General features: G+C 44.0%; 1 protein-coding gene across 7 annotated transcripts in view; it reads left to right on the top strand.

The window, feature by feature from the left end:
* The first annotated feature begins 6,518 nt into the window (after positions 1-6,518).
* The window catches only part of MAST2 (microtubule associated serine/threonine kinase 2), a 170,125-nt gene continuing 162,096 nt past the window's right edge, over positions 6,519-14,547 (top strand). For all 7 annotated transcript variants that reach the window (XM_070404834.1, XM_070404837.1, XM_070404836.1 and 4 more), the window contains exon 1: positions 6,519-6,949. In XM_070404834.1, the coding sequence (XP_070260935.1) occupies positions 6,770-6,949 (180 nt within the window). In that variant the 5' untranslated portion in view covers positions 6,519-6,769. The remainder of the gene's footprint in view (positions 6,950-14,547) is intronic.

The raw sequence follows: 14,547 nt of genomic DNA, 5'->3' as shown, positions 1-14,547 counted from the left end.
CCAACCCGACACTGGGGCAGGGGGCGTGGCCTGAGTTCCCCCATCAAGCCCCACTAGGCTGGGGGCATGGTCTCAGGTACCCTGGCCCAGCGCCGGGGTGGAGGGTGCGGCCTGAGGTCCCCCAGCCCAGCGCCAGGGCGGGGGGGCACGGCCTGAGGTCCCTCATCAAGCCCCACTGAGCCGGTAGGGGAAGGCAGTTGGGGGTGAGATCAGGCCGGTGGGGGAGAGCAGTGGTCCCCCGCCCTGGCCTGGCGCCACACAGCCTCAGGTCCCTGCTGATTGCTCATTACGGCTCGTTACGAGAACCCCGCCTCCACTGTGGACACAGCCATCTTGTGTTACGGGAAACCCTCCTCCTTTGTGGGTGCAGCCATCTTGTGATGGCGTGATGGAGTGAGGGTCAATTTGCATATTACTGGTTTATTATAATAAAGCGGTAATATGCACATTGACCCTCACACTCTTGCATCATCACAAGATGACCGCCTCCATGTTGTCACAAAATGGCCGCCCCCATGTCATCACAAGATGGCCGGCAGGTGAGGGCAGTTGTGGGTGAGATCAGGCCAGCAGGGGAAGGCAGTTGGGGGCCATCTGGCCAGCAGGGGAGGGCATTTGGGGGTGATTGGACCGGCAGGGGAGGGCAGTTGGGGCCGATCGGGCCAGCAGGGGAGCAGTTAGGTGTCAATAAAGCCGGCAGGGGAGCGGTTAGGGAGCGATCAGGCTGGCAGGCAGGAGCGGTTAGGGGCAATCAGGCTGGCAGGCCGGCAAGTGGTTAGAAGCCAGCAGTCCTGGATTGTGAGAGGGATGTCTGACTGCCAGATGTGGGATCAGGCCTAAACTGGCAGTCGGACATCCCCCGAGGGGTCCCAGATTGGAGAGGGTGCAGGCTGGGCTGAGGGCTACCCCCTCGCCCCCCCGTGCACAAATTTCGTGCACCGGGCCTCTAGTACTAGTATATCAGGCTGAGAGCATTCCCTGGATTTTAGACCCATACATTCATCTGATATATCTCATTGGCACCATGAAATCAACATATCCCAATATTGGACTCTTTTGTAATGTCCAGTTAATGCATTTGTCAGTATTTCTCTTTCATGGTTAAACACATACTTCTTGACTGTGTGGATAAATGAGTGAATGAAATTATGAAACTTGCTCTTCCTTCAGTGTTCTCTAGAACAGTGAAAGACAACAGCATCCTCCTGGTTAAACCAGACTCCTGAAGATTATTGGACTCATCCCATATGCTCATTTTCCCTATCTGGCTAATCATCAAGTCCTGTATATTCCACATCTTTAATATTTCCTTAATCTGTACCTTCCTGTCTAGCCCTATTACTGTAAAACTCTGATAAGTACCTGACCATTTTTACTTATTCTTTTGCAATACACTCCTAAGTGGTTTCTGGTTTCCACTTTTATCCCCCTCCAATGTATCTATACAAGACATGTTACTCATAGTTCCAAAGAAGCCTACCATCCCCCTTTATGGAATAGTAGGGGCCCAGTGCGAGAATTTGTGCACCTTGAAAGGAACTGTGGACCACAAGGCTGCTGTGGGCACAGAGGTGAGTCTTGGCCCATCCTCCACGCCCCTCCCACCACAGCCCGGGTCCCCTGTCTGCCGGCAGCGGGCAGCTGTGCTCCCGCTGCCGCTGCTCCCATGAGTTGATGGTGCCAGCCCTGCTTGCACCCGCTGATGGTGCGGAGTGATTGGGGCCGACGCCCTCAGTGGGTGCAAATGGCAACTGCTGCCCCAATTGCCCCACAGGAGTAGGGGGAGGTGGAGAAGCCCTCAAGGGCGATTGGGCCAGCAGTCGCTGCTTGCATCCGCTGATAGCGCCAAGTGATCGGGACTGGTGCTGGGCGCCGGCAACGGGTGTGAGCGGGGCCGGCGCTGGCAGCGGGTGCGAGTACTGGGTGGGACCACGGTGCACTGGAGCAAAGAATTTTCAGTAACCACCAGAGGTTCACCCTGATGACAGCGACTGGTGCCCTGCCTTGGTCTGGCACCCCTGCTCACCTGCTTCACCATCCCACTGCAGCCAACACCCACCATGTTTCATGCTCTGCCGCCTGCTGCTGACGCCTGCCATGGTCTGCACACACCCCCTGGTGGTCAGTGCAGGTCATAGCGACAGGTTGTTCAGTTGTTCTGCCATTCGGTCTATTTGCATATTAGGGTTTTATATAGATAGATAGATTATCCCTCCCTTACAATCCTAGGCAGTCATCTTTTGTACCACTTGATACTATCTTTCAAATTTCTAGACATTGCTGATTGGACCTGGAAGGTACCCCTGACTAATGTGTAGGTTATCCAGCAGCTACTAAAGTAACTTGAAAGGTAAAGTATGGGCAATTAGCTTCTTGTCCTTAGGTAAGTGAATTAGGAAGTAGAGAATGGATCAGATATTAGAGGTAAGAAATGAAAATTTTAAGTTGTATAGAGAGACAATTAGTAGAGAAGAGGCTTTGATCAAGACAAAGTTTTGGCTAAGTAGAAAATATTGTTAGGCAAAAGTTATGGTATAGAGCAATAATACATAACAGAGGGTAAATAAGCTGGTTAATTCTGGGAAGAAAAGCAAAAAGACACATGAATTAAAGTAGAGATCAAGAGAGAAACTTAGTCATGGTAATAACAGCATGGAATAAATTGTCCTAAACCAGTGGTTCTCAACCTTCTGGCCCTTTAAATACAGTTCCTCATGTTGTGACCCAACCATAAAATTATTTTTGTTGCTACTTCATAACTGTAATGTTGCTACTGTTATGAATTGTAATGTAAATATCTGATATGCAGGATGGTCTTAGGCGACCCTTGTGAAAGGGTCGTTCAACCGCCGAAGGGGTCGCAACCCACAGGTTGAGAACTGCTGTAACTTTTACTGCTGAGGATCCTAGAGATGCTTCCAGTCCAAATTCCCTGAGGCCAGCTTTACTTTTATTCTTGGGTTTCCCTGAGATTACTGATTTTCCTGAGATGCCAAATGTATCCTAATGTATTTAATTGGATTCAGTTTCCATCTGGAGCCCATGCCCTGCCAAAGATTACATTTGTGATCCATCAGCTTCTCTAGAGACACCATTTTAACGGAAAACAATGGAGGTTTGGTTACATGTAACAGACACCCAAAATAACAGTGACTTAAACAAGATAGAAGTATAGTGCTCTCTCACATAATAGTACAGAGAGCAAGGATGGCAGCTCTGCTCTATGAGTTCATCTTGGAACTTTCTACATTGTTGCATTGCCATCCCTAAAATGTTTCCTCATCCCTGTTGTCCAAGATAAATTTCTATTATGAACACTTTCCAAGAAACAGGCTGGGTAAAGGGAGAAAAGGAGAAAGGGAAGACATGCCTTTTCTCTTTAAGAACATAAATTAAGAGTTGCACTCATCACTTATGCTCACATCTCATTGGTAAGAGCTTAATCACAAGTCTCTACTTAGCCATAAAAAAGGCTGGGAAATTGTTTTTATTCTAGGTGGCCATGTGTCCAATGATAAAACGGAGAATGGGTATTGGGAGACAAGTATCTGTTTCTGCTATAATTATAATAAGGAATCCTTAAAGCTGACTCTTAGAAGAGTAATGTGGGCTCCTTTGAATAACATCGGGAGTCTTTCATAGAAGAGCATGTTAGTATCACTGAAAGCAGCCTTCTCCAAGAGGGTGTGTACATTCCCCAGCCCCCTAGAAACCCTGAGAGTATCCTCCATTAGGATTAGCAAGCAATCATTGCCTAGTTGGCCCACAGAATTGTAAGCCAAATAAATGATTGTTGTTTTAAGTCACAAATTTTGGGTTGTTTTGTTATATAACACTAGATAACTGCCACACTTACCTTTTAGAATATATAAGAACCTTGGAGTTTTAAGATAATAAAGGGAATACTAGACTTTCTGATAATATGACATGAGGGACCCAAGTGACTAACTAGAAAAAAGAAAAGTGATGTGATCATATTTATACTCTAAGATTAAGATTATATGTGTATTAGTTACACGTCTAAATATTGGTAGCTCTCAGTTCTGAGCTCTACATCACTTTAATCAATAGCTCATTGAACACCTTCACTTGGCACTTAAAAGTAAACACATCTAAAACAATTATCTAATCATAATCTCCTTCAAACTTCTTCTTCATTGTTCCCTATCTCAGTTACCCAAGACAGAAACTTGGAAATCATTCTCAAGTCTTTTCTTTTTCTCTGTACCCAGGTGCAGGTAGCAGGTCCTGTTTTTACTTTCTAAGTCTCTCTAAAATCCATTTACTCTCTTCCATCACTACTATCACTTTGGTAGTACTTGTTATCATCACTTCTCTCTCAGATAATTAATACTTTTTTTTTTTTTGAGAGAGAGAGAGAGAGCAGAAGGAAGAAAGAGAAACATCAGTGTGAGAGAGAAACATCCATCGGTTGCCTCTCGCACGCACCCCAATCAAGGATGGAACCCAACCTGGGTACGTGCCCTGACTGGGAATTGAGCCCAAGTCCCTTCCTGTGCACTGGGATGAAGCTCCATCCAATCGAGCCACATTAGCCAGGCTTGTCTATCCTCTTAATTTGCATAGGATTTACTAGTGGAATGGATATGACGTGAGAAAGAAGACTCAGGATCATTCTGAGGTTTTGGCCTGAGTAACTGGAAAAAAAAAAAAGGCTTGTCATTTATTAAACTGAGGAAGGAGGGATAAGAGTGGATTCAGGCCAGATTGTGTCACATGGCCCTCTCTGGCTGATGAAAGGCTGAGAAGGTGAGTATCTGGCTGTTATATTCGTTTCCTATTTCTGTGTAATAAGTTACCACAAACTTATCAGCTTAAAATAACACACACTTATCTCACAGTTTCTGTGGATCCGGAATTCAGGTATGGCTGAGCTATGTTCTTACCTGGAGAAGGATCTGTTTCCAAGCTCATTCAGGTTGTGGATTTTATGGTTGTAGGACTTAGCACTTTGGGGTTTTTTTCTTTGCTGCTGGCTCTTGGACCAGAGGCTGCCCCTAGCTCCTAGAGATTCTCTGGTATTTCCTGCCACATGGCCCTCTCCATGGGCAGTTCAGAACATGGTATCTTGCTTTTTCAAAGCCATTAGTAGAGTGAGAGTGAGTCTGCTAACAAGACAGAATCTCATGTAATTTAATCATGGAGTGATATCACATCACCTTTGCTATATATTCTATTGTGTGTGTAGGCTCCAGTATCTGTTAGACGTTGCTTTGAGTCCTGGCCTTGAACTTATTAGCTGTATCATATTTAGCATATTATGTAACTTGTGTCTCAGTTTCCTCAACTGTAAATTAGAAATAACACAACTTCCCTCTTTTAAAAAAATTGATTAATTATTTTTAAGAGAGAAGAAGAAAGAGAGAGAGATATCGATTTATTGTTCTACTTATTTATGCATTCATTGGCTACTTTTGACCTGGGCTTACACCTGCAGTCTTGGGGTATCAGGGTAAAACTTACTTCTTGTTTGCATATGTGTGAATTGATGCCCAGTATCTGTAGGTCCAGTAGGCACTCTATAATGGTAGCTATTATTTTTCAGAAAGGGTTCAGGGAGGAGGTCCAGGAAAAATGAGCACAGCCTTCGGGGAAAGAACTATGGTCAAGTCAAAAGAAGGGAAAATACAACATTGTGGCAGACTAGCTGAAGCCAGAGCAGGACGCCAGACAGTGATGATCTATAGCCACGTTGCTGAGCAGATGAGTCACTGAAGTGACAGGCCAGGCTGCTCAGGCCACAGATGGACTGGCTGTGGCCAGGCTGGACGGGTTATAACATGATGACTTCATTGTCACTGGGGAATCATGGGAATCATTCTGGAAGCCTTTTTGTTCTCCCTTTCCCCAGAAGGAATCCATCACTTCTTCCTCTTTTATAGAACTTTGCACACCCCGTCTTACTTTCTGGAAGCAGCGGGAAACAGTGGAAAGGGTCATAAAAGCCAGAATTTGGGTCAGGTCTAATTTGTTCACTGATTTGCAGAGCACATGTCACTTCACTTCGGTCTTCTTATCTGTAACATGAGAATGAGCAGACCTGCCTCCAAAGTGTGAAGATTAGGTGACAGTGGCAAGCTCTCCATAAAAAGGCATTGCATTCGTATTTTATGAATTAGTCGTATGTTTTGACTCCTTCCTGCGCTGGGTCCCTCTCCCCATAGTTCCTTGAAGGCACTGGCCAGTTCTAACTCATTTTTGGATCCTTACCACTTACCTTGGCCGAGCACACATTTTTATGAATGGATGAATGAAAGAATCAATGAGTGTCTGCAGCCGCAGTTGCCCGCTGGGTGCCCCACCCGCTTCCGCTCTCCCCACTACACAGAGGGGCCACGGGCGGGTCTCTCGCGACCGTTCGCTGGCGCGTGCGCGGGAGGCCGCGCGCGGCTGGAGGTGGCGGGCGGGCTCCCCGTGCGCGCGCGCCAGGGGAGGGGTGGGGAGGGGCGGGGCCCGGCTGGAGGCGGGCGGGCAGCTGGCTGTAGAGCCGGCGGCGTCGGCTGCGGATGGCCGGCTAAACGCGTGCCGGGTGGGAGAAAACGAGGCGGCGACGATGCTGCCTTCTCCGTGAGGAGCGCCGAAAGGGCCCCAGAAAGCGCAGGGGAGCCGCGAGCTGGGGTCGGTGGCCTCGGGCGCCCGCCGGGCCATGGTGGCTGCGGGCGGTGGTTGGCGCGGCAGCGCTGCGGCCCGGAGTCGTGCGGGGCCGGGACTGTCGCGGCGCTGACGCCCGCGGGGCCCAGCAGCCGATATGAAGCGGAGCCGCTGCCGCGACCGACCGCAGCCGCCCCTGCCGGCTGCCCGCGGGGAGGATGGGGCTCAGCGGGCGGCCGAGCTGCCCCAGCTTCTGCCCCCGCGCCGGCGAGCGCCGCCCGGGAGGCAGCGGCTGGAGGAGCGGACCGGGCCCACGGGGCCTGAGGTCAAGGAGCAGGTAGGGAGGGCCGGGGTCCGGGGTGGGGTGGGGAGGGGTGGAGGGGGAGCATGAATGGAAGGGGTGGGGGAGGGGAATCGCCGGCGGGAAGACGGGCTGGGGCTTTGAGGGGTGGGGACTGAGTAGTTCCGCAGGAGTGGGAGGTCTGGAGAGGCAGAAAAATGGGGAGTGGAGAAATGAAGTGATGGCCTGGGGTCGAATGGGGAATGGGGGAGTAGGGGGTGAAAAGATGGTCTACGGGCGTTTGTAGTCAGGGGTTCTGGATGGGAAGAAGGGACGCTGGAATGTGGGCTGGGAGTAAATGCACTGCAAAGAAGCAGCTTACTAAAGGGGTATATTAAGGAGTTACCTAGAAGGGTAAACAGAATAAGATAGGGAAAGTCAATAAAAGGTTACATGTAACAGACACCTTTAAATGTTATCCTAATTCCTAGAGGCTTTCTTGACAGGTATAAAAACTGAATGCGTATTCCTAAGCATTCTCTGATTTGGCCATCATTATAGTCTTGTAGGAGTATGTTCAGAATCGTTTCTTAAGTTCTCAATAACCATCTATTTCACGAGAAAGCACTTTTTAAAACACCTGCATGTGTGCAATCCCAAGCCTGATGCTGTGAACAGGGAATTCATAGGTTATAGGCTCTGCCTTCTAAGAGTTTCCCACTGAAAACATCTTTGATGGGAAAACACAGAAAGCAGTGAAAAAATATCCATGGAATTTCTGAATGGACAGGATGTGTTTGTATGATTTATTTTTTTTTTTTATTTTTTATTTTTTTTCTTTTTTTTAAATTAAATATTTATTGTTCAGATTATTACATTTGTTCCTCTTTTTTCCCCCCATAACTCCCCTCCTTCCAGCTCCCACCCCACCCTCCACCCTCACTCCCCACCCACTGTGTTCATCCATAGGTGCATGATTTTTGTCCAGTCACTTCCCGCATCTCCCACACCCCTTTTTCCCCCAAGAATAGTCAGTCTATTCCCTTTCTATGTCCCTGATTCTATTATAATCACCAGTTCATTCTGTACATCAGGTTATTTATTCACTTGATTCTTAGATTCATTTGTTGATAGATGCATGTTTGTTGTTCATAATTTGTATCTTTACCTTTTTCTTCTTGTTCCTCTTCTTAAAGGATACCTTTCAGCATTTCATATAATACTGGTTTGGCGGTGATGAACTCCTTTAGCTTTTCCTTATCTGTGAAGCTCTTTATCTGACCTTCAATTCTGAATGATAGCTTTGCTGGATAAAGTAATCCTGGTTGTAGGTTCTTGGTACTCAGCACTTTGAATATTTCTTTCCATTCCCTTCTGGCCTGCAAAGTTTCTGTTGAGAAATCAGCTGACAGTCGTATGGGTATTCCCTTGTAGGTAATTGAGCCTCTTTCTCTTGCTGCTTTTAAGATTTTCTCTTTGTCTTTTGCTCTTGGCATTTTAATGATGATGTGTCTTGGTGTGGTCCTCTTTGGATTCCTTTTGTTTGGGGTTCTCTGCGCTTCTTGGACCTGTAAGTCCATTTCTTTCACCAGGTGGGGGAAGTTTTCTGCCATTATTTCTTGAAATAGGTTTTCAATATCTTGCTGTCTCTCATCTTCTGGCACTCCAATGACTCTGATATTAGACCGCTTAAAGCTGTCCCAGAGGCTCCTTACACTATCTTCACACTTTCGGATTCTTTTTTCATTTTGCTTTTCCAATTGGGTGTTTTTTGTCGAATCTTTGGTTTGATTATTGTACTCCTCTGGTCTGCTATTGGGTATAATATTCTTTATTTCAGTCCGTGTATGCTTACTTTCTAATTTCTTTATCGTAGCATCGAGGGTCTCATTAGTTTTCGTGAGGCTCTGCACAAATTTATGGCAAGCCCTCAAAATTGCGATTCTTAGCTCCATATCCTCCATTTCTGTCATGTTTTTTTGTCTCCGCATCTTTTATGCTTTCTTGGTGCACCCCCTTGTGGTCTCTGTGCGCAGTCTTGTTCTAGCCAAGCCTTAATTGTTGTAGTTAACACTAGAGGGGTTTGACCACCAGGCCGGCTGGCTGTGGAAATCAGCTGTGTGGAAAACGTCTGCCTTCTGGGGAGGTGCTAATCCAGCCTTTGCCTGAGGCAATCGGCAAATGGCTGTGCGCAGGTTTTGGGCGGGGCGGGATCAGCAGGGCGGGCGGAGGGAGCAGTTATGGCCACGCTCAGTCCCGTTCCCAGAGGCTCTGCTTCTCAGAACCCCGGCAGCCGCTGCAAACCTCGGAGAGAAAGCTGCCCTCAGGTCCCAACTGATGCCGGATAATCCCGCTTCTCCCGTTTGAGTCTGGGTCCCTAGAGACTCGCCCGGATCTGGAGCCCAGAGTCTGAGACTCACTCCCGGCAGAAAACGACAACCGCGCCCTCAGCCACCAGCCCGCTTTGCGCGCGCACCTCGGTACCTTTGTATTTTCCACACTGCGCCGCCTCTGAGCCTCGATTTGCTGTTCTCTTTCCTTCTAGTTGTAGAGTCTCTCTTCAGCCAGCCTTCCTGTGGTTCTGGGTGATGTCCGTTCAGTCTTTTAGTTGTATTTTTGAAATGGTTGTTTGCGGCAGCGGTCTCCGGTGTTTACCTATGCCGCCATCTTGGTCTCTCTCGTTTGTATGATTTATTAATCAAGTGTAGGTGTAGTTAGAGGTAGAGGTTAAAGGTCAGTTTTATCCGGGAGAAGTTACCACTTGTAGCTGTAGGAAGTTCAGTGAAAGGAGACTGTGTGATCTTTGATCTTGTGGGATTTGCAGAAAAATGTTCTGTGATGAACTCTAGTGACAGCTTTCCTTTTGCACTCGAGACCTAGTGACTTCATCTTTGAATCTTTTAAGACTTCTATTAGGTTTCCTGCTTTCCATCAGTTAAATAAGTATTTTCCCGAGACACCGCTCCTTATTATATAGTTTCAGTGATGCACATGCTAGCATTTGGATTTCCCCCCTTTTGTTCTTTCACCTTTTGTTCTCCACCCAGCCCTGAGCGGACTGCACCATGGGCTATCTCTGCCCTTGCTTTCAGGCCACTGAGCATTGTCCTATTGCTGTAATTTCTCCGTTCATCCTTGCCTTTTATATTTTCTGCAGTACCTATTTGGAACTTTTAAAAAATATATATATTTTATTGATTTTTTACAGAGAGGAAGGGAGAGAGGTAGAGAGTTAGAAAGATCGATGAGAGAGAAACATCGATCAGCTGCCTCCTGCACACTCCCTATTGGGGATGTGCCCGCAACCAAGGTACATTCCCTTGACCTGAATCGAACCTGGGACCCTTGGGTCCGCAGGCCAACGCTCTATCCACTGAGCCAAACCGGTTAGGGCCCTATTTGGAACTTAAAAAATGTATTTAAAGTTCAGATCCTTTCCTTAATCAATTTACCTGGTCCAGTTGTCTTTATTGCATGCTTCACTATAGAGTTCAAGGTTACTTGATTTTCTCCTCTTATTTATGTCAGGATTTCTGTGTTCACTCATCCTTTGCATCAATCTCAGAGAAAAGTATTCATCCTCCTCTCTGAAGCTAAATCCCTCTATTAATGCTCTTGGTTTCATTCTATCTCATTTGCCCTTGTTATGTATGTTATTTTCTCTTTGCCTTAAATCTCAAATAAAATAAAAACAACACAGTTTCCCTGAATTGTGTAACCCACCCAAGCTACTTTGTTATCTCTTCTTTGCTTCACTAGCAACCTTCTTGAAAAATGAATCAGTTTCCTCACTTTGTATACATTTCTCATATTATGGTTTGGCTTCTGCACTTTAACTGTCCCAAAACTGATGTCTTCAAGGTCACTAATAACTTTGTACATTTTTTGTTTTATTTTATTGAGGTGTGAATATATGCATGTGACCACTACTTAGATAAAAATGTAGAACATTTTTATACCCTGCAATCCTCGAAAGGCAACCACTTTCCCAACCTCTATCACCATGGATTAGTTTTGCCTCTTCTTGAGCTTCATATAAATGGAATCATACAGTTTGTACTCTTTTGTGATTAGATGCTTTTATTCAAATCATGTTTGTGAAATCCATCCATGTGTTGCTTGTGGAAATAGTTGGTTCCTTTTCATTGCTGTATAGCTTTCCATTGTGTGAATGTACCAGGATGGATACTAAAATGTCTTTTGAAATTAAAAAGCAATGCATGACTACTTGTGAAAAGTTTTAATTGTGAAAGAATTACACAGATAGGTAGCAGTCCCAGAAACCTTTAAATAATTAAATCTGATAGTCTTCCCATAGTCCTCATCCTCTTTGTCACGATTGACTGTGTGTTCCTTGATATTTTCTTTGGTCATAATATCCATTCCACTTCTGTTTGCCTGACTGCTTCCTGTGTGTCTTTTTTTTGTTTGTTTTCTTTTCCTGTCACCTAAGTGTTTTTCGAGGATATGTCCTCTGTCCTTAGCTCTTTCCGTAATTGTACTCTGTTTTTTGGTAGGCTTTCCTATTTGTGGCAGGTGCTTAGGATGTGGAACAAGGGTCTATGGCCCTCTTTATTAATGGCATGTGTTACAGAACCTTTTTGTAGAGTGATCTGAGACTCTATGCCTGACATTTTTCCTTAGCTGTACATTTCCTTTTCTGGGCTTAATGTTCCCAGCATAGATTTTCAGCATTTGTGATTTTTATAATTTGATAGTATCTTTGAAAGTCCATAACTTGTAATTATTTGATTTTGAAAAGGTAAAAATTTCAGTTGTGTGTGTTAGAGGCTAGATGGGCTCCATTCATTCAGGGAGTAGGAGCCTAGCCAATCAACAAACATACACCTCTCAATGACTTTGTTCTCCATTTCTCATGACATGGAGTAATGCTTGTTATGCTTTATACTATACTGGCTTTTAGGAATAAATTCTGAGTAGGATGCAGGACTTGGATCTCTAGTGGCTTACTGTATCATTAAAATAGAACCTATTATTTCTCCTTTGAAGTGTGCTGTGTCTTTTCTTTGTTTTTGTCATCAAACTTGAAATTGTATCGGTGGTCTTTGACTTTTCCTTTTCCCTTAACCCCCTTATCCGGGCTCTGTTGACATCTTTCAAATCTTTATTCTCATTGTCATTAACTTAATTCAGCATTTATAAACTTTTGTCTTGGCTGTTGTAATACTTCAACTGCATTTCTCGGCTTTTAGTCTCTAATTTATTCTGCATTCTGTTACAAAAAAATTAGACCTCATTGCCTACCCAAGTTCCAGTGATAGATATTTGTTAAATTGATCATTTCTTTATCTTAAGTAATCTTCATTAGCTTCTTTTTTTAAAAAAATATATTTTATTGATTTTTTTACAGAGAGGAAGGGAGAGGAATAGAAAGTTAGAAACATTGATGAGAGAGAAACATCGATCAGCTGCCTCCTGCACACCCCACACTGGGGATGTGCCCGCAACCAAGGTACATGTCCCCGACCGGAATCGAACCCGGGACCCCTCAGTCTGCAGGCCGACACTCTATCCACTGAGCCAAACCGGTGCTGGCCATTAGCTTCTTAATACCCATAGAATGAAGTCTGAAGACCTTGGCATTCAAGGTCTACTTGATACTTACCACTTTTTGAAGAATCAGAGTTAGATGCCCCTTCTTGGTTCTCAAGATTTAGTTTTGTGTCCACTGTTGCATAAATACAAATTGTCTATTTCGCTTTCAGGTCAGACTGTTTCATTTACTGTTGTATACCTAAGGCCTAGTATTGTATTTGAAACATAGTTATTAGTCTGAATAATTATTAGAAACATAGATATGTGCTGGTGCTTGAAATAGATATTTGCTAACTAATACCATAATTGGTTGTCAGTCTCTCATCAGAGAAAAAACTGTTGAGAGGCTATCTTATTCATTATTGTATCCTCAGCCTTTAGTGTTTAACTGGTATGTAATGGGCATTCAGTAAATATTCATTTATTTCTAGGCACTTCATGTATTTATTTTAATTAATCATCTATCTGAAAAGCTCTTTCTTCTCTGCCTCTGCTCGTTAAAATTCTACTCAAGCTTCCAGGCCTAACTCAAGTGCCACAGAAACTATCTATGAAGTTTTAATTTTGAATTGTTTTATTTTTATGTAGGATCCTAAGAGGATCTTTGATTGGGCTTCAGTAAATCTGTGAATCTTCTGAAATTCCAATTCTCACAATTCCATGATACAAAAGTAAAAACTTGGGTTCTATGAGATTAAATGAAATAATGATTAGAAAGCATATAGTAGATAGGTACTTAATAAATATTTTTATCCCACTTTGTTTCTATAGCACATTGTTTTATCCATTCCTAGGTATATAGTAGGCTCTAAATAAATATTTGCTGAATGAACGGATGAATGAATGAATAGTGTTTTAGCACTTCTATCCTTCTGTATTTATTTTGTAGATTTCATTTCTGCTTTTAAGTTATAAATTATTGACGATAGGAACTGTATCATCATTTTATTTACCATAATGTATAGTCAGGGGTTTTGCTCACAATAGGGCTAATAAGTGATTATTTATTGAAGGGAGAGAAAATGATTAAAATATTTTGAATTTGAGTGATTGGAGTAATAATGGTACTATGATAGAAGTAGTCAAGTAGAAGAAATGAGACATTTTTTGAGGATGGAGGAAGATGGAGTTCAATTTTAGTTCCTAGAATTCCCTCAGCACCATTGAGAAATTTTCAAAAATTTTTTTATAATAGCAGCACAATTTACCATAGTGAAGATCTGGAAACAGCCGAAGTGCCTGCCCATCAGCAGATGAATGGATTAGAAAACTGTGGTACATCTACACAATGGAATACTATGCTGCTGTAAAAAAAGAAGGAACTCTTACCATTTGCAACAGCATGGATGGGCCTAGAGAACATTATGTTAAGCGAAATAAGCCAGTCAATGAAAGAAAAATACCACATGATCTCACTCATTTATGGACAATAAAGACCATTATAAACTGATGAACAAAAATAGATACAGAGGCAGAGCAGCATTGAACAGACTGTCAAACTACAGCGGGAAGGCTGGAGAAGGTTGGGGGGGCGGGAGGGGGGGGAAGGGGCGTGGTAAGAGATCAACCAAAGGACTTGTATGCATGCATATAAGCATAACCAATGGACACAAGACACTGGGGGGTAGGGGAGGCCGGGGGAATGTCAATGGGGGGAAAAAAAGGAGACATATGTAATACTCTGTAATACTTTAAGCAATAAAACAAAATTAAAAAAAAAGAATAGCATGCAATTCAAAACGGAAAAAAATTTTTTTTTTAATGAAAATCAGCACCATCTCTTTATTTAATCTTTAGTACTAAATAAAAGGGTAGTAAATAGGGGAGCCTGATGGTCTTGTGATACATGTGTTTTAGCTGGATTATTCTGGCAATTGTGTGGGGGATAGAATGTAGAACATGGTGATTGAGACATGGGCATTTGAGAATTCTTAGTTTTCAATACAGAAAGTTTATTAGTCTTCCCTCCCCCTCTTTTTTTCTTTAATATTTTTATTATTGATTTTAGAGAGGAAGGGAAAGGGAGAGAGAGATAGAAACATCAATGATGAGAGAGAATCATTGATCGGCTGCCTCCTGCATGCCCCACACAGGGGATT

The sequence above is a fragment of the Myotis yumanensis genome, unplaced genomic scaffold, assembly GCF_028538775.1.
Source record: "Myotis yumanensis isolate MYYU_CA2020_CCGP unplaced genomic scaffold, mMyoYum1.0.hap1 SCAF_2, whole genome shotgun sequence".
Classification (NCBI taxonomy): Eukaryota; Metazoa; Chordata; class Mammalia; order Chiroptera; family Vespertilionidae; genus Myotis; species Myotis yumanensis.
The sequence above is the reverse complement of the archived record's forward strand: the minus strand, read 5'-3'. Positions and strand labels throughout refer to the sequence as shown.